The 16,770-nt window shown below is 40.8% G+C and overlaps 1 protein-coding gene across 1 annotated transcript in view; it reads left to right on the forward strand.

The window, feature by feature from the left end:
- The first annotated feature begins 555 nt into the window (after positions 1-555).
- The window catches only part of Potea (POTE ankyrin domain family member A), a 134,747-nt gene continuing 118,532 nt past the window's right edge, over positions 556-16,770 (forward strand). Inside the window, exons 1-7 of the mRNA XM_060381358.1 lie at positions 556-800; positions 2,628-2,742; positions 2,904-3,077; positions 7,829-7,935; positions 9,877-10,014; positions 14,155-14,216; positions 14,639-14,668. Of these exons, the coding sequence (XP_060237341.1) occupies positions 556-800; positions 2,628-2,742; positions 2,904-3,077; positions 7,829-7,935; positions 9,877-10,014; positions 14,155-14,216; positions 14,639-14,668 (871 nt within the window). The remainder of the gene's footprint in view (positions 801-2,627; positions 2,743-2,903; positions 3,078-7,828; positions 7,936-9,876; positions 10,015-14,154; positions 14,217-14,638; positions 14,669-16,770) is intronic.

A 16,770-nucleotide genomic window follows, 5' to 3' on the forward strand; every position in this document is an offset into this window, starting at 1 on the left:
CTGGATTGGGAAGGTTGGCGGGGCCCGGATAAACGGCAAGGAGGATCAGCTGAGGAAAAGAGATGCAGATCACATTCAGAGCAATTTTTATTTTATTTTATTATTTTATTTTATTATTTGTGACTGAGTCTTTGCCATCCTCATTTTGTCCTCCGCTTTCAACCAAACTTTAATATATAGACTGCTTTCCCACTGTTACAAGTCTGAAACGAGGCGAACATTCCTTCACGCCGCCCCTAGACTGGAGGCCCGCTTCCCAGCGCAGATTGGATAGGCGAGGTGTTGCGCATGCCTACTCAGAACCTTTGCCCAGAGCCTCAGAGATGCCACCGGTGTCAGCAGCTCGCTCTTGCTTACTTGTGCAAACTAGCACGTGCACATTGTACTGAGAAGTGTTGCTTGGCAACGGTGCTCCTTCCAACTGTACAAGGCTTTGGTTGGCAGACGTTTAAGCCATGGCGTTTAAGTCTCTGTGCAAATGCTGCTGGTTTTTGCTAAGACCTAATACTGGGCTCCGGGACCAGAAAAGATGAGCGGTTGGGAAGGGACCTCCTAATGACCTTTGCCATGAAGAAGATCTTGGGGGCTAAGAAAAAGACACCCCTGGGTTTCTGCGATGGCCCGCAGATGACCGCCTCTGAGTTTTTCTTCGGTGACTTTCCAAACTATCCGAAATACCATACAGCATACAGACCCGTGGGGCAGATCCACCGGGTTGCCGCTGAGGGCGATGCAGCCCGGATGGAGATTCTCATTACGCTTGGGCAGTGCAGCGTGTATGACCGAGACCGCAAGAACAGGTAATGGGAGGTGGGGGGAGAGCAGCTGTCTACCTCGTGGGCGGGCCAGTGTGGGAGAAGGGCCGTCTCCCTGGCTCTCCTGAGAGTCCAGATGGATGGCAAGGAAAGGGGGGTCTGCCTGTGCTTCTGGGGTTCTAACCCTGAGATCTGCACACCTGGGAGGGATCCTGAGCTGCCCACAGGAACTTTCAGTTACTTCCCAATCTCCCTCTGCTTAGTCCAACAGAGTTACCTCTGTCTATTCTATCTCCCCTTCTGACTGAGACTGATGCATCCTTCCTTGGGTCCTCCTTATTATCTTCTTTGGGTCTCGTAATATGCTTATCCTGTATTATATGGCTAAAATCCGCTTCTAAGTGGGTATATACCATGTGTGTCTTTTTGCATCTGGGATACCTCACTCAGGGTGATCTTTTCTAGTTCATCCATTTGCCTGCAAATTTCATGATTTCCTTGTTTTTAATTGCTGAGTAGTGTTCCATGGTGGAAATGTGCCAGTTTCTTTATCCATTCCTCAGTTGAGGGACATCTAGGTTGTTTCCAGATTCTGGCTATTACAAATAAAGCTGCTATGAACATAGTTGAGCAAATATCCTTGTATGGTGGAGCATCTTTTGGGTATATACCCAGGAGAGATATAGCTGGATCTTGAGGTAAAGTTATTCCTAATTTTTTAAGAAAGCACTAGACTGACCCAGAAGTGACAGGAGCACCACAAGAAAACAACAGAGCCAATTAACCAGGGCCCAGAGGGGTTTTGCTGAGACTGAAGCATCAACCATGTATGGGACCTGGGTCCCCCACAAAGATGCAACAGATGGGTCGCTTAGGCTTTATGTCCTCTAGTAAGAGAAGTGGGGACAGCATCTGATACAAACTCACTTGCCAGCTTTTAGGTCACTTTCCCCTGGTAGGATGGCCCTGTCTGGCCACAGGTGAAGAGGACACGCTACAAGGATGTAAAGTGAATAAAATAAATAAATGAAAAAAATCCCCAAAAATTAATAAAGAAAAAATGATATAAATTCAGTCATATAGCATGACATTCTCAAAAATAAATTAAAAATAGATTTTAACTGTAAAAAAAAAAAGTCAGTTGCCTGTCCTTCTAATGTTATGGATGTGGAAACGGAGACATAGGAAAGCTGAGAAGTCCCTAGTAAGTAGTTTAGCTTAGAGTAGAGGTAAATCCAAGGGCAGTTTAATTCAAAAGTGATGCTTTTTGATCAAGCTTTCCCCTTCTCCAAATCCTCTCAGATCTTGCCCACCTCCTCACCTATCCAACTCCACAGCCTTTCTCTGGTTAAAAAAATAAGCAAACAGTAGCCCCCTTTTAAAAAAACAAAACAAAAGAAAAGAAAACAAAAAACAGCCAAGAAACTCATGCAAAAAGCCTCATAAAAACATAAAAATATGGAATCTAAAAGCAAAAGGTCAATAATACACAGACACACCCCAAACATACAAATTGATCGAAGAAGGCAAAATAATACAAAAAGTCTACAGAAATACCACTGAGTTCTTTTTGTATTGTGCTCTGCTCTTTTCTGTTCGAACAGGCTGCTCGGGGCTGGTTCAAACGAGCAGCTCAATGGCAGAGCGCTTTCCTAGCAGGAAGGAGGCCATGTGATCTCCCCACAGCTCAGATAGAAAAGGGACTTCAAACAGGTGCCCTTTCTTTAATAAGAGTGAATCTTGTCCTTTTCTGAGAAGAACATGGAAGACTTGTTTGGAAGGCAGAGGAATGACATGGTCCTTACTGTTATGTAATTGTGGGTTTTGAGACAGCCCGCTCCAATGTCTCAAAAATTCCTCCTATTTCCACAGGACGGCCTTGCATTTTGCCTGTGTCTACGGCCGGCTGCCAGTGGTGACTGTTCTAATAAACAACAATTGTGAGATCGATGCCTTTGACAAGAACCACATCACACCTCTGATGAAGGTAGGTGGCAGCCGTTGATTCCAGCGTGGGGTAGACGTGCCCGAAGCGCTCATTACCGAAGGAACTCTACTTCCGTCTACCTGCAGCTCGCTGGCGAGCCCTGTGGGGTGCTTATCTTGATTTCCTCAGGCCGAAGATCTGTTTCTTGTTATCTAACGCAGTCTGTCCAGTGCTGGAAGCAGAAGTGCGCGGCTCTCCTGCTGGAGCACGGTGCCAACCCGAACCTTGTCGACCACAGCGGGAACTGCGCCTTACACTACGCGGTGAAGAACGGGCACGCGGAGATGGCGGCGCTGCTGCTTAAACACAACGCTGACGTCGAACAAAAAACCAAGGTGCAGTTCACCGCATTTGATTCCCAAAGTCTCTGAGATAGGTTTAACAGTGTGTGTGTGTGTGTGTGTGTGTGTGTGTGTGTGTGTGAACATTTCGTGTTTAGAAATCCAAGCATTTCTTGAAAGTGTTTGGAAAGGACTTAACTGTAGAAGCGGCAAGTTCAACACTCATAGTTTGAAAGAAATATTTGATGCACAGTATTTCCTTCTTTTACACATTTAATGTGAAATAGTTGAGAAACCACTGAATTTGTTAAGGGTAAAACTTCCTCATTTTTGTCTTTTTTTTTTTTTTTTCTCAACTTGTCCTCCTGGCTTTTGTAAAGCAACCCCAGTGGACAGCAAATTTTACTCTGGGAAGGGCTTAAAACTCAGCAAATTTTACTCTGGCTTCAGCTTAAAACTCAGAGACAACAAGAGCATTTTTGTAAAACAAAAATGAAAATCCGAAGGCTGTTGGTAGGTTATTGTCAAGTGACCCAAGGCTGAGGAAGAAAATGTGTAGAGGGAAATTAATCAGAAACATACACCTGAAAATTAGGTACCGGAGGCAATAAAGCAGAAGGAATTAAAAAAACAACAGTTAGTATGTGCCGATAGTCTTTCTCCATGCTGAAGGCAGTAATTTGTAGTTTGAGCAAGAAAGCTATTTAGGTACAAACATATCTAGAAATCAGTTTAAGGAGGACCCTGGAAGAAACTAAGGATGGGAAGTAACTAAGTAATAATTATGTGGGAAACCACAGAGAAAAGCAGGGAGTTCACTATTATATTTTCTGGAAGAGATATTCACTTAGGTAAACAAACAAACAAACAAACAAACAAAACCAACCTCTGCTCTCAAATCTATAATTGCTTGGTGAGGAAGGGGGCACATATTTAATTTTTCTATATTGCTTTTTTAAATATTGAAATTATGTTGAATTCTGAGTTGCATGTTCTCTGTTTTCACTTACTGAGTCCTTCTTATTAGTCAAATAACCAAATGATTGAGAGAGCTATCCATGTCCATATACATGAGATGAAAGTTCTGTTTTCGTGGCTCTAGTTCTCAGCTGTAGCTGAGTGGAGCTTGGTTCAGTACATCTAATAAGAAATGGGCAGGCATCCCTGAAAATATTTCCTTGATATTCTGAAACAACTTCTAGTTAAAAAAAAAACACAAAAAACAACAAAACACCCTAAATAGATAACTGAAATGTAGGCATTTCTGGATTCTAAAATCCTGACATCTCTAGAGAACTAGCATTTGGTTATATCACCCCTTGGCCTATTGGCAAAGATCAAGTGTAGAATTTGACAGTATACTACTTCCTGACAATGTGTCTTTCCCAAAAATATTAGCCTAACTTTTGTGTTGAAAAGCTAAATTGAGTATTATTAAGTAGTTTCATTTCTGCATCTGTGACAAAAAAGCAACTTAGCGGAGAAAGGATTTATTAATTATTAATTATTATTATTATTATTATGTTAACAATTCTAGATCTATCTTTTCAGGGAAGCTTGAGTCAGCTGGTCCCATAGCATCTATAGTCAATAGCAGAGAGAAATGAATACATTTATGCTCACTCGTTTGATTATGTAAAGCTTTAATTCTGTGCTCTTCTACAGTTCAGGAGCCTCTGTCTAGAGAATGGTACCGCCCACAGTAGGCTGTGTCCGTGTCCACCCACTGCGGACAATCCCTCGCCGAGATTCTCTTCCTGCGTGATTCTCGGTTGTGTCAGGTTAACCATCAAAGCTGACCATCGCAATCAACAACTGACTACCAGCTCACAGAATAAATCACTTTTCTTCTAACTATCAATAGTTATTCTCTACTTTTAGAAGGTCTTCAAAAATTTAATAAGTAGAGACTGTCTTTTAAAAAATTTCACAGCACCCCACATTATTCAAGTTAACAGATTCCCCAAATGTCAGTTGCGAGCAGGCTCTCCATCAGAATATAGGAAAACATGAATCTTCTTGGCACTTGAAGAGCAGTTGTCTGTTTGGTAGCCAGTCTTCATGCAGGTATTCAGTTGATGAAGCCTAGCAGTTGTAAACACACACACACACACACACACACACTACAAAGTCCATAGCAATCATTTATCTTGAGCTTCTATGTGATTAGTAACCTTTTTTTGTGAACACTGGAAAAGCAGAAAACAAGTGAACGTGAATTATCATGGGCAGGAAGAACTAAGTATTATGAGTTTTTTTTTTTATTATTACATTCTGGGAGACTGATCCTTCTAAAACATATTTTGCTAAATATGAAACCAGTAGAAAACAGACCCACAGCAACAAGGAAAGCACAGGAGATTTGGGTTCAAAGTGGCCTGGCTATACTTAGTTTACTCCATGACTTGAAGCCACTGTTAAGCTCCAGGAGATTTCCTGTAAGAACCCGACTTCCTGTTGCTCCTAAAGAATTAAGCCCTGTCTCCCTTGAACCTTGTACTCTTGAGTGCCCATGCAGAAGGCGGCCATGTTGTCTGAGGCCAACATGCACTTTACATTCTTGATGTAGAAATGAAAATTTGGCCATGGATTCACTGACTTATGAGCATCTTTTACCACCATGTGATGGGGTTTGGTTTGTTGATGTAAAGAAGATATAGTCTTTGCCCTCAAGAGGCTGTTAGATTATATGAGAGTGTCCACATGGCTTCAAATAGTGGATGCTGCAATAGAAGCAAATATTTGAGGCAACATAGGTTTGAAATGGATGCTGGAGAAGCTTAGGTTCACGTGACCTCTCTAGGCAGGGGAGGGGCATTTCAAGGAAAAGAAGTGGGACATGTGAAAGGCAGCATGGTTAGAAGAAGGAAGAATCATTTATCCACCATGATTTTGTGCTTTTCTTGTGTGTTTGTATGTGTATGGTCTTTTGTAAGATTTTATTTATTTATTTAAAATATTAGTTACAGTTTATTAACTTTGTATCCCAGCTGTAGCCGGCTCCCTCATTGCCTTCCAATCCCACCCTCCCTCCCTCCTCTCCTCCCTGCCCCTTTCCAAATCCACAAATAGGTCTCCTCCACTTCCATCTGACCCTAGCTTATCAGGTTTCTTCAGGACTGGCTGCAATGTCCACCTCTATGGCCTAGCAAGGCTGCTCCTTTCTCAGGGGAGGGGGTCAAAGATCCAGTCACTGAGTTCAAGAAATAGTCCCCGTTCCCCTTACTAAGGAGCTCACTTGGATACTATGGGCTACATAGTATTCAGATGTACCATGGGCTACATCTGAGCAGGGGTTCTAGGTGAACAAGGAAATCATGAAATTTGCAGGCAAATGGTGGGATCTAAAAAAAAAAAATCATCCTGAATGAGGTATCCCAGAAGCAGGAAGACACACACGGTATATACTCACTTATAAGTGGTTACTAGACCTGTAAGACAGGATAAACATACTAAAATCTGTATACCTAAAGAAGGTAAACAAGAAAGAGGATGTGGGGTAAGATGATCAATCCTCGCTTAGAAAGACAAAAGGGATGGACATTGGAAGTAGGAGAAAACAAGTAACAGGACAGGAGCCTACCATAGAGGGCCTCTGAAAGACTCTACCTAGCAGTGTATCAAAGCAGATGCTGAGACTCATAACCAAACCTTGGGCAGAGTGCAGGGAATCATATGAAAGAAGGGGGAGTTAGTATGACCTGGAGAGGACAGGAGCTCCACAAGGACCTAATATATCTGGACACAGGGGTCTTTTATGAGACTGTATTTCCAACCTTTGTAAGATTTTTATAGATAAGTTGAGAATATGTACTTTTTATTTTATTTATTTATTTTGAAATTAATTAATTAATTAATTTTTAAAAATTCCAAGTAAGAGAACAATATAATTGGCTAGCAAGTGTTTCACAAATTATCAAAGAGATTATGTAGGAATTTATTACAATCTCTTTACTTTGTATCCCTGCTGCAGCTCCCTCCCACCTCCCCTCCCAGTCCCACCCACCATCCCTCTTCTCCTCTATGCCCTTACCCTAGTCCCCTGATAAGGGAGGTCCTCCTCCCCTTCTATCTGACCCTAGCCTATCAGGTCTCATCAAGGCTGGCTGTATCATCTTCCTCTGTGGTCTGGCAAGGATGTACCCCCAGGGGAAGTGATCAAAGAGCAGACCACTGAGTTCATGTCAGAGACAGTTCCAGATCCCCTACTAGGGAACCCATGTGGAAACTGAGCAGCCTATGGGCTTCCTCTTAACGGGGGGTTTAGGTCCTCTCCATGCATGGTTCTTGGTTGGAGTATGAGTCTCTGCAGGACCCCCTGGGACCAAATTTTTTTGGCTCTGTTGTTCTACTTGTGGAGTTCCTGTCCCCTCCAAGTCTTTCTGTCTCCCTCTTCTTCTGTAAGACTTCATGCACTATTTTACCTTTCTTCTTGCATTGTCTATGTGCTCACCAAGCAGACTACAAGTCTGTTGGCTTCCTATATTGATTTGCTACCAGGAATCATAGTAACACAGAAATGTATTTTTCTTGTTGTTCTATTTTCCAAATGGTCTTGGGTCTGTGACCAACTTATAACTAAGTTCTGCAGGAGTTTAGTTGGTATGACTCAAATCTTTCATCATGCCGATCTCTGAGATTCTGATGAAAATGAGTTTTGCTTTCCCAAGATTTGAGATAACAGGGTATGAAGGAATGGCTAAATTTGCAGGAGTCCTCAGCTGAGAGTCCCAAGGCAGAGGAGCTGCATTCTGCTTTTAGAATATGTACTTTTTAAATCACGCATTGGCTCTGTTGTTTTTCAGGATGGCTTCACACCACTTTTGCTGGCACTCAGAGAAAAGAGGATAGAGGTGGCAGAGTTTTTAGTGAAAAACGGAGCAGATATTCATGTTGTAGATGACATGCAAAGGTAAAGTCATTTGAATTAAAAAGAAACTAAACCTTGGCGGTATTCTGGACTCAGCGACATGGCTTGTTGAGAGAAGAGAATTAGCTTACAAGGACACAGTGAAACAGACTTAGGCATCAGTTTAGTTTGTTAAGGAAGAAAAATGATTGCTTAAGCAATATAAAAAAATATATTTTAAACAATATAAATTATATATATATAATGGGTCACATTGCCTTAAAGTAATGACTGAAGATTGTTATTTGCAATCTGATATTGTTGGTCATATGATCTTAAAAGTTTATTAAGTAAATGAGTTTCATTTGTGTCCAAAATGTATTAACTTTTAGTATGATTTGTTTTGATTCACAAACAACAAAACTGTTAACCATCTTAAGGTATTTCCTTTTTTTATTTTTAATATTTTCTTTTCAGTTATTCATTTTTATTTAAATTATTTTTTATGACTCTTTGAGAATTGAATGTGATCTGTTTTGATCATGTTCACCTCACTGTTTCCCTTCACTTGTGTCTATTTTTTTCCTTACCTTTCTATCCCAACTTCATGCCCTCTATTTTTTTAAATTATTTTTTTAACACTTTCACTCTGGTTGGTGTTATCCATGTGCTTCTGCTTCTGGTGTCCTCCGCTGGAGCTTGGCTGACTTACCATGAGCCACACTCTTAAAGGTATCTGATTCTCCTTCCCCTAAAAGCCATCAATAGTTCCTTAACTAGGACTAGGGACTCCTACGTCCTTCCCTGTTGACTGGCTTGCCCGTGCACAGGCAAACCACAGCTACTGCGAGTTCATGAGCATAGCAGTCCTGCCATGCCCGGAAGACACTTTGCTCCTCTCCTCCCCAACCTTTGGCTCTACAACCTTCCTTTCTCCTCTTCCTTCTGCCCCCTCCCTGAGCATTGAGGAAGCAGCGTCATTTACATGTCCCATTTATGGCTGCACTTTGACCAGTTATGGGTTTCTGCATCAACCACCATTTACTCCACAAGAAAACTCTAATGAGCTCTCAGAGATCGGATAGTATTTTCACACTTCCTTCTTGTACACTTTAAGATTCTATATTCAGTCCAATAGGATTTGAAAATTACGGTGTGAGGGATGACTCTTTAAATTTCTTTTCTTTGTAGAATATTGATAACAGGTTATCCTTAAGTGACTATTATTTGTTACTACTAAGTCTTCATTTTACCCTTTACCCCCTTGATTTATTTTAATCCATTTATATTTACTTGACAATGAAAGGGAGATAAAATAGTGTAAATTGAATTAACTTTAATGAAGATAAGTTGTAAGTGAGTGATGAAAGAGGAAACTTCAGATTCATTCAAGACTGAATTTAATTCTCAGTTTTCCCAGTTGCTAGGTATGTCATCTTCAAAATGATGCTCTTAGTCAAATATATCCTCTGATATAAAACAGAGGCTAACATACTTGATAAATTGTTATAGGATTATTTACATAACATGTAGTTTAGTATATGATCAATAACATTAATTGAAAGGACTATCAATTTTATTATTATTCTTATGTTCATATTATTCATATATTCAAATCATGCAACAGCTTTGATTATTTTATCTTGACCTTATTAATCAATGTAGTATATGTTATGTGTTCTATTAGGTTAGGGTACTATGAACTTTTACTTAACTATTTCAGGTACATGGCCTGAGTATAGCTATTTTCTTTCAAAGGGTATGAAGTCAGGAGTTTCACTTCGAAGTAGACAATGGGGAAAAAAGATTTCCTGTATGTGCCCGACTTTATCCTGGGATACAGCCTCACAAAGGGGAACAGTTTGATTCCATGATGCTATGGCTGTTAGTAAATGGTAGATTCAACATAGCCAGACAAGGTGTTAAGTTGGTAAAACACATCTATGTTGATTTAGCTAATTTCACTCATTTCCTAATAGTGAATCTCTACATCTGTTGTTTTAGAAACACCTTGATATATGCTATAAGATGTGGATCAAAAGAAATGGCCACATTACTCCTTGAGAAAGGTATTGATTTCCTATACAAGGATGTCTTTGGGTGGACGGCATTACGCTACGCTATTGAAGGCCACTGTACTTTGTAAGTATTTCTATTAACATGTTAAGTGAAATTATATTGAAGTTCAAAAACCAGATACAACTATTGCATCATCCAGTTGGGTGATACTGCACTGTGCAGGTAGTTTTAAAATGTCAATGACTTAGTCTACCTAGCCAGTCAGGAATCAAGTAAAATAGCTAGGAACAGCATTGGGCATGGGATGCTTAAGTTATGGACTTGTTTTGGTGAATGCTGAACATTAAACCCAACACCTCACATGTGCTAGGCAAGTCTTCTTTTCATTTTACTGTACCTTAAGCTAAGAGAGTTAAAAACCTTTAACCTTAAGGATCTCAGCATTTTCCATATTATGCCCATACATAACTCCTAAAAATAAGGTATAAATAGTATCTATCACATTTTTGATCTTTTAAATTCACTGTGGAATGTTCAGTCAGATATTGAAATGCCCGCTTTAGCAAACAATCGTGTTGCTTTCCTGTGGGCGCTGTCTTCTGTGCCCCACTCCTTGACTCAGTCTCCAAGTGGGTTCCCTAGTAATGGGAACAGGGACTGTCTCTGACATGAACTCAGGGGCTGGCTCTTTGATCACCTCCCCCTGAGAGGGGAGCAGCCTTACCAGGTGACAGAAGAAGACAATGCAACCAGTCCTGATGAGACCTGATAGACTAGGGTCAGATGGAAGGGTAGGAGGACCTCCCCCATCAGTGGACTTAGAGAGGGGCATGGGAGGAGAACAAGGAGGGTGGGATTGGGAGGGAATGTGGGAGGGGGCTACAGTGGGGATACAAAGTAAATAAACTGTAATTAAAAAAATTAAAAAAGTCTATAATTAAAGAAGAAAAAACTTAAGTTAAAGGGGCATGAAGTGAGAGAAACAAAGCTTAGGGTATAGAATGGATTAGCTCGATAAGCAGTGATGTTCCCTGATGTCATAAGACATCCTTCCTCCATGACTAACAGCGATTGGCTACTGCACAAGTTCTTTCCCACAGATAAGTGTTTTTCTAAACAAACAAGCAAACAAACAAACAAACATTTTACTGTTTGAGTTCAGTAGGTTTCTTTTAAGATTTTATTTGATAGTATTAAAACATATCCAGGGAAATAACAAAGCAACAAGAGTTTCCTGATGCTGAGCTCTTTTTAAACCCCAAATTAAGCCTAATGTATTTCTTTGCACTGACTAAATTTCAAGTATTACAGCTGCTTAGAAAATGGGACGCCCTCGTTTTGGTCATTGGCTATTCTGTTCTGTGACTTGTAATTCAGAGACATGAGTTGTTTAACAATGTGAAGCTCAGTACTTTATGATATGGTACCTCCTTAATTAAACTACCGCTCACTATTACCAAAATAATCAGTCACACTGAAGGCAGAAAGGGAATCCATTCCAAGGTCTGGCTTTGCTCTTCTCTTCTTCTTCCCCTGCCTATTTTAAATTATCACATTTACCGCCATATGACTCATAAAACAAAACCCTCCTTTATATATAGCTACTAATAAAACCCTATATGATTTTGTTCGCTTAACTCCTACTATTCTTTGGATCCAGAGACAGGCTTAGTTGCTTCTTTGTGGGGAAAATTTTTCAAAAACCTATGTAAACATGAGACCAGGATTGAAACAACTTGGAAAATTTTTACTACTATAGACAAGAGAGAGACAGAATGGATATCAGTTGGGTGTCGACCCAAGAATAAAATCAACAGCAATCCTAAACAGATGGATATAGGGCATCCCAGCACCCAGGAAAAGGTACCCAAAGGACACCATGGGACCTGATGGACAGATTTAGTATTAATAATAAAAAAACCTCATGTTTTTTCTGCAACATATGCAAGTTTATAGAGTTTATATTTGTCAGCAAAAATGATATACAAATTTCTTAATGTGAACTGACCACAAAAATCTAAGCTAATGTGTGAGTCCTGTATGAGATTCTAAATGTGCAGAAAGGGTCTGATTGCTAATGATGTATGTGACCAAAGCAAGAAAGTCCAAATGCCAAAAGATGGTGTGTTGCTTTGAGAATAATAGCCGAATAATAAAAACTAAATACACGTGACTTTAAGATGTTGTAAGGTCTGAGCATATGTTGTCTTAAGGTCTTAGAGGTCTGGTTCAGTGAGGACAACAGGGTAGATTAACGGCTGTTGAATTTCAGAGCATGTTTTAATAGTGTTAGAACCAACAGAAATAAAGAATTGCAGGGTAACCTTTTTCTTATGCTTCATCTGGCTTTTCTATGAGAACTAGCTTCCTTGGACCTAAGAAATCCCTTTAGCTGCTGGAGCATCAGTCTCAGAAAACAAACAAACAAACAAACAAACAAAAAAACAAAAAAAAACAACAATAACAAAAAAACAACCTGTGCCCAGATTTTTTGCTTCTGTTGCTCTCCTTGTGGAGCTTCTGTCCCCTCCACCTCTTTCTATCTCCCCCTTCTTTCACAAGACTGCCTGAACTCTGCCCAAAGTTTGACTATGAGTCTCAGCATCTGTTTTGACACCCTGCTGGGTAGTCTTTCAGAATCTCTCTGTGGTAGGCTCCTGTCCTATTTCCTGTTTTCTCCTTCTTCCAATTTTCTTCCTGTTTGCCTTTTTGAGTGAAGATTGATCATCTTACCCTGGCTCCTCCTCCTTGCTTAGCTTCTTTAGGTGTATGGATTTTGGTATGTTTATCCTATATTATATGTCTACTATCCACTTATAAGTGAGTATATACCCTGTGTGTCTTTCTGCTGCTAGGATACCTCACTCAGGATGATCTTTTCTAGTTCCCACCATTTGCGTGCAAATTTTATGATTTCCTTGTTCTTAATTGCTGAGTAGTATTCCATTATGTAAATGTACACAATTTCTGTATCCATTCCTCAGTTGAGCGGCCTCTGGGTTGTTTCCAGGTTCTGGCTATTACGAATAAAACTGCTACAAATGTGGTTGAGCAAATGTCCTTATTGTGTACTTGAGCATATTTTGGATATATGCCTAGGAGTGGTATAGCTGGATCTTGAGTATTCTTCAGGGAGATGAGGGAGGTCCACCGGTTCAAGAGTAGATGTTGGTGTTTCAGCTGTACCCAAGGAAAGAAGATCACAGGCACAAATGCACAAGGATGGGAGTGTGCACGGAAGTGTGCCTTGAAGGAGAGGGTGTTAGAACTGTAGATGCCTGGAAGGATGGAACATAAGCACTGGCGGGGGTGCTGGCTCCATTTGTGGGTGCAATGCGCATGCACTGGTGCCCCGAATGCCTCAGTGGCCCACAGGCCTGTCATATTTTCCTCTAGATATTCATATCTTTCTGGGTTGCACCATCGTGGCTCTAGGAATTGTTTGCCTGGACTTCACTGGGAGACCCACAGAACAGGGGCTTCAATGTTGAGACCGCTGTTCCAAGGATGCCTACGTTGTTCACAGTGGGAGTGTGGGTGGGAGGGATCCAATGTTGTCTTGCTGCTAGTGCAGAGGGACCCTGGATCTGGGGCTCTGCATGCACTCACTTGAAGGCTCCCTCACTCCCTCACAGGCCTATTCGGAAAGCACAGTGGTTACCCCTGTTCTCTACTCTCAGGTTTGGGTGCAGGTGATCAGGAAGCTCAGTGGTGTCCACTGTTTGGCCACTGGGCAGGGAGACCTGTAATTGGGGCAGCAGCCTCTGCTGTCTCAGTCACTCAGCATGGAGACTCCTGCTTGGGCTAGCCACCACCCCTACGCAGCTGCAGATCTGGGTGGCCTGTACAGACCACTGAAGCTGCAGTCCTGGGGGTCCCCTTCAGTATAGACTTAATCACAGGATTTAGAGCCCATACATTTCAAACCACGGCAAAAATCTTCTGGTTGTGCCTCTGTTTTCAGTGACGGTTTTTATTTAGAGTCAGGGTCTCATGTACCAGGGGAGACCTTGAATCCACTATGTGTCTGAGGATGACTTTGGATCAGCTGATCTCTCTGCCCCCACCTTCCAAATGCTGTGAATACAGGTGTGTGCCACCACCGTGCTTGGTTACATGTGAAGTTGGGAATGGAACCAAGGCTTGGTATATGCTAGACAGTCACCCCCAACCCCTGGATCATCCTTAAGGATTAAATATACTAAAAATGTTTTAAAATAAGTATTAAACAGTAATTGTACCTATTATTTTTTCACATGATAGTAGACAGATACTTTTGGATTTTGAAGAAAAAATGCATAGTAACAAAAAAGATAACAAACCAGGTAAGACTTATGATGAATTGTTCTTTGTGGTCCTACCATACACAAAAGTGTCAAACTAAGAACGTTTTCATTCAAAAAGACCAGAAAAATATATTTGTATTTTCTTAAGTCCTTTCTGAATAGTCTATAGGTCAGAATGATCTCAGACATTACTTACATGAAAGCTACAATCAGAAGTGTGACCTTGTCTCCAAAAATCGTGGGGAGAGTCATGAAGGAAGACCCTTAATAGCTACTTCTGTACTACACATGCATGTGAACACACGTGCACAGATAACCTTCACCCCCATGAACATATGCGTGTAGGGAGAGAGAGAGAGAGAGAGACAGAGACAGAGAGACCTTGACAGAGAGACAGAGAGAGAGAGAAAGGAGAGAAAAAAAACAAAACTAATCAAAACTTTTATTTTTTGGGGCACTAGAAATTGAACCCAAGACCTCCTGCATTTTAGGTAAGTGCTGCAGAATTTGTTTTACCTCCAGCCTTTACTACTGTTTCTGCTCATCATCGGAAGCTATGACATAATTTACATGTTAAAAAGTCCAATTTATATGTTTAAAAAATTAAGCCAATATTATTTTCATGTTTGTGAAAACGTACTCTGGACATGAACCTGGAGATCAGAAGACAGTTTTGAGGCGGTAGTTCTCTTCTTCTACTCTTTCATGAGTGGCCAGGCTTGCATGGTGAGGTAACATTGCCTAATGAGCCATCTCACTGCCCCCTAAAGCTATTATAAAAATGATTTTACTTTAAACACAAATGGGTGTTGGATTTTGTCAAATGCTTTTTGGCATTCTAAGGAGATGATCATGTGGTTTTTTTTTTTCTTTCAGTTTGTTTATATGGTGGATCACATTGATGGATTTCTGTATATTGAACTACCCCTGCATGTCTGGGATGAAGCCTACTTGGTTGTGGTAGATGATATCTTTAATGTGTTCTTGGATTCAGTTTGCGAGTATTTTTGCATCAATGTTCATAAGTGAGATTGATCTGAAGTTCTCTTTGTTGGGTCTTTGTGTGGTTTAGGTATCAAGGTGACTGTAGCCTCATAGAGTGAGGTTGGTAACATTCCTTCTGTTTCTATTTTGTGGAATAGTTTGAAGAGTATTGATGTCAGCTCTTCTTAGAAGATCTGGTAGAATTCTATGCTGAAACCTTCTGGCTCTGGGTTTTTTTTTTTTTTTTTTTGGATGAGAGATTTTGATGACAGCTTCTATTTCCATAAAGAATATAGGATTATTTAATTTATTTACCTGTTCTTGATTCAGCTTTGGTAAATGGAATCCATCAAGAAAATTGCCCATTTCATTTAGATATTCAAATTTTGTTGCATATAGGCTTTTGAAGTAGGACCTAATGATTCTTTGGATTTCCCCAGTGTCTGTTGTTATGTCTCCCTTTTCATTTCTGATTTTGTTGATTTGGATAGTGCTGGTGGAGGCAAGAAGTGGGCATCTCCAGATCTCCTGGAACTGGAGTTATAGACAATTGTGAGCGCCCATGTGAGTGCTGCCAGAGCAGTTAAGTGCTTTTAACCCCTAAACCATCTCTCTAACCCCCAAGCTCTGTCCTTATAGCAATCTGCTACCTAATAAGAGAGTTTGAGAGACACGACATTGTACTTGTACTGGTAGCAGTGATTGGACAACCATGTTCTATTCAGTTCAAATAGACTCTTAAGAATTATGTCTTCCCAGGCAATATTCAGCCACCCCAGTTTTTTTTTTTTTTAAATGTGTTTCTACATTAGGTACAGCTCAAAATGGATACATTCTCAAGGAACAGACTTAATAATTTTTCCACTGAAAGAAGAATGTTAGATGAATTTTTTTTTTTTTTTTTTTGAGGACAATTCATGCTGATTTTTAATCTGGTTGTAATAGTTTACAGAGTCACCATCTGTAAAGAAGGAAGGTTCCTCTGTCTGCATAGCCACTGCTGGCATATATGAACATTGTTCTTTCTTTCTTTCTTTCTTTCTTTCTTTCTTTCTTTCTTTCTTTCTTTCTTTCTTTCTTTCTTCTCTCTCTCTCTCTCTCTCTCTCTCTCTCTCTCTCTCTCTCATTTATTTATTACAATTTATTCACTTTGTATCCCTCTCCATCTTCTCCTCCTAGTTCCACACACCCTTCCTCCTTCCCCCCCTATGCCCCTCCCCTAGTCCCCTGATAGGGGAGGACTTCCTCCCCTTCTCTCTGACCCTAGCCTATCAGGTCTCATCAGGGCTGGCTGAGTGGCCTAGCAAGGCTGCAACCCCTCCCCACTAGGGGGAGTGAACAAAGAGCCACCCACTGAGTTCATGTCAGAGACTGACCCTGATCTCCTTGCTAGGAAGGAGACTTAGAAACTGAGCAGCTTATGGGCTTCCTCTGAGCAGGGGCTCTTAGTCCTCTCCATGCATGGTCCTTGGTTGGAGTATTGATCTCTATAGGACCCCCTGGACCCAGGTTTTTTGGCCCTGTTGGACTCCTTGTGGAATTCCTATCCTCTCTAGGTCTTTCTATCTCCCTCTTCTTCCATAAGGTTTCCTGCACTCTGCCCAAAGTT

This window comes from Meriones unguiculatus, chromosome 4 (assembly GCF_030254825.1).
Source record: "Meriones unguiculatus strain TT.TT164.6M chromosome 4, Bangor_MerUng_6.1, whole genome shotgun sequence".
NCBI classification, from domain to species: domain Eukaryota; kingdom Metazoa; phylum Chordata; class Mammalia; order Rodentia; family Muridae; genus Meriones; species Meriones unguiculatus.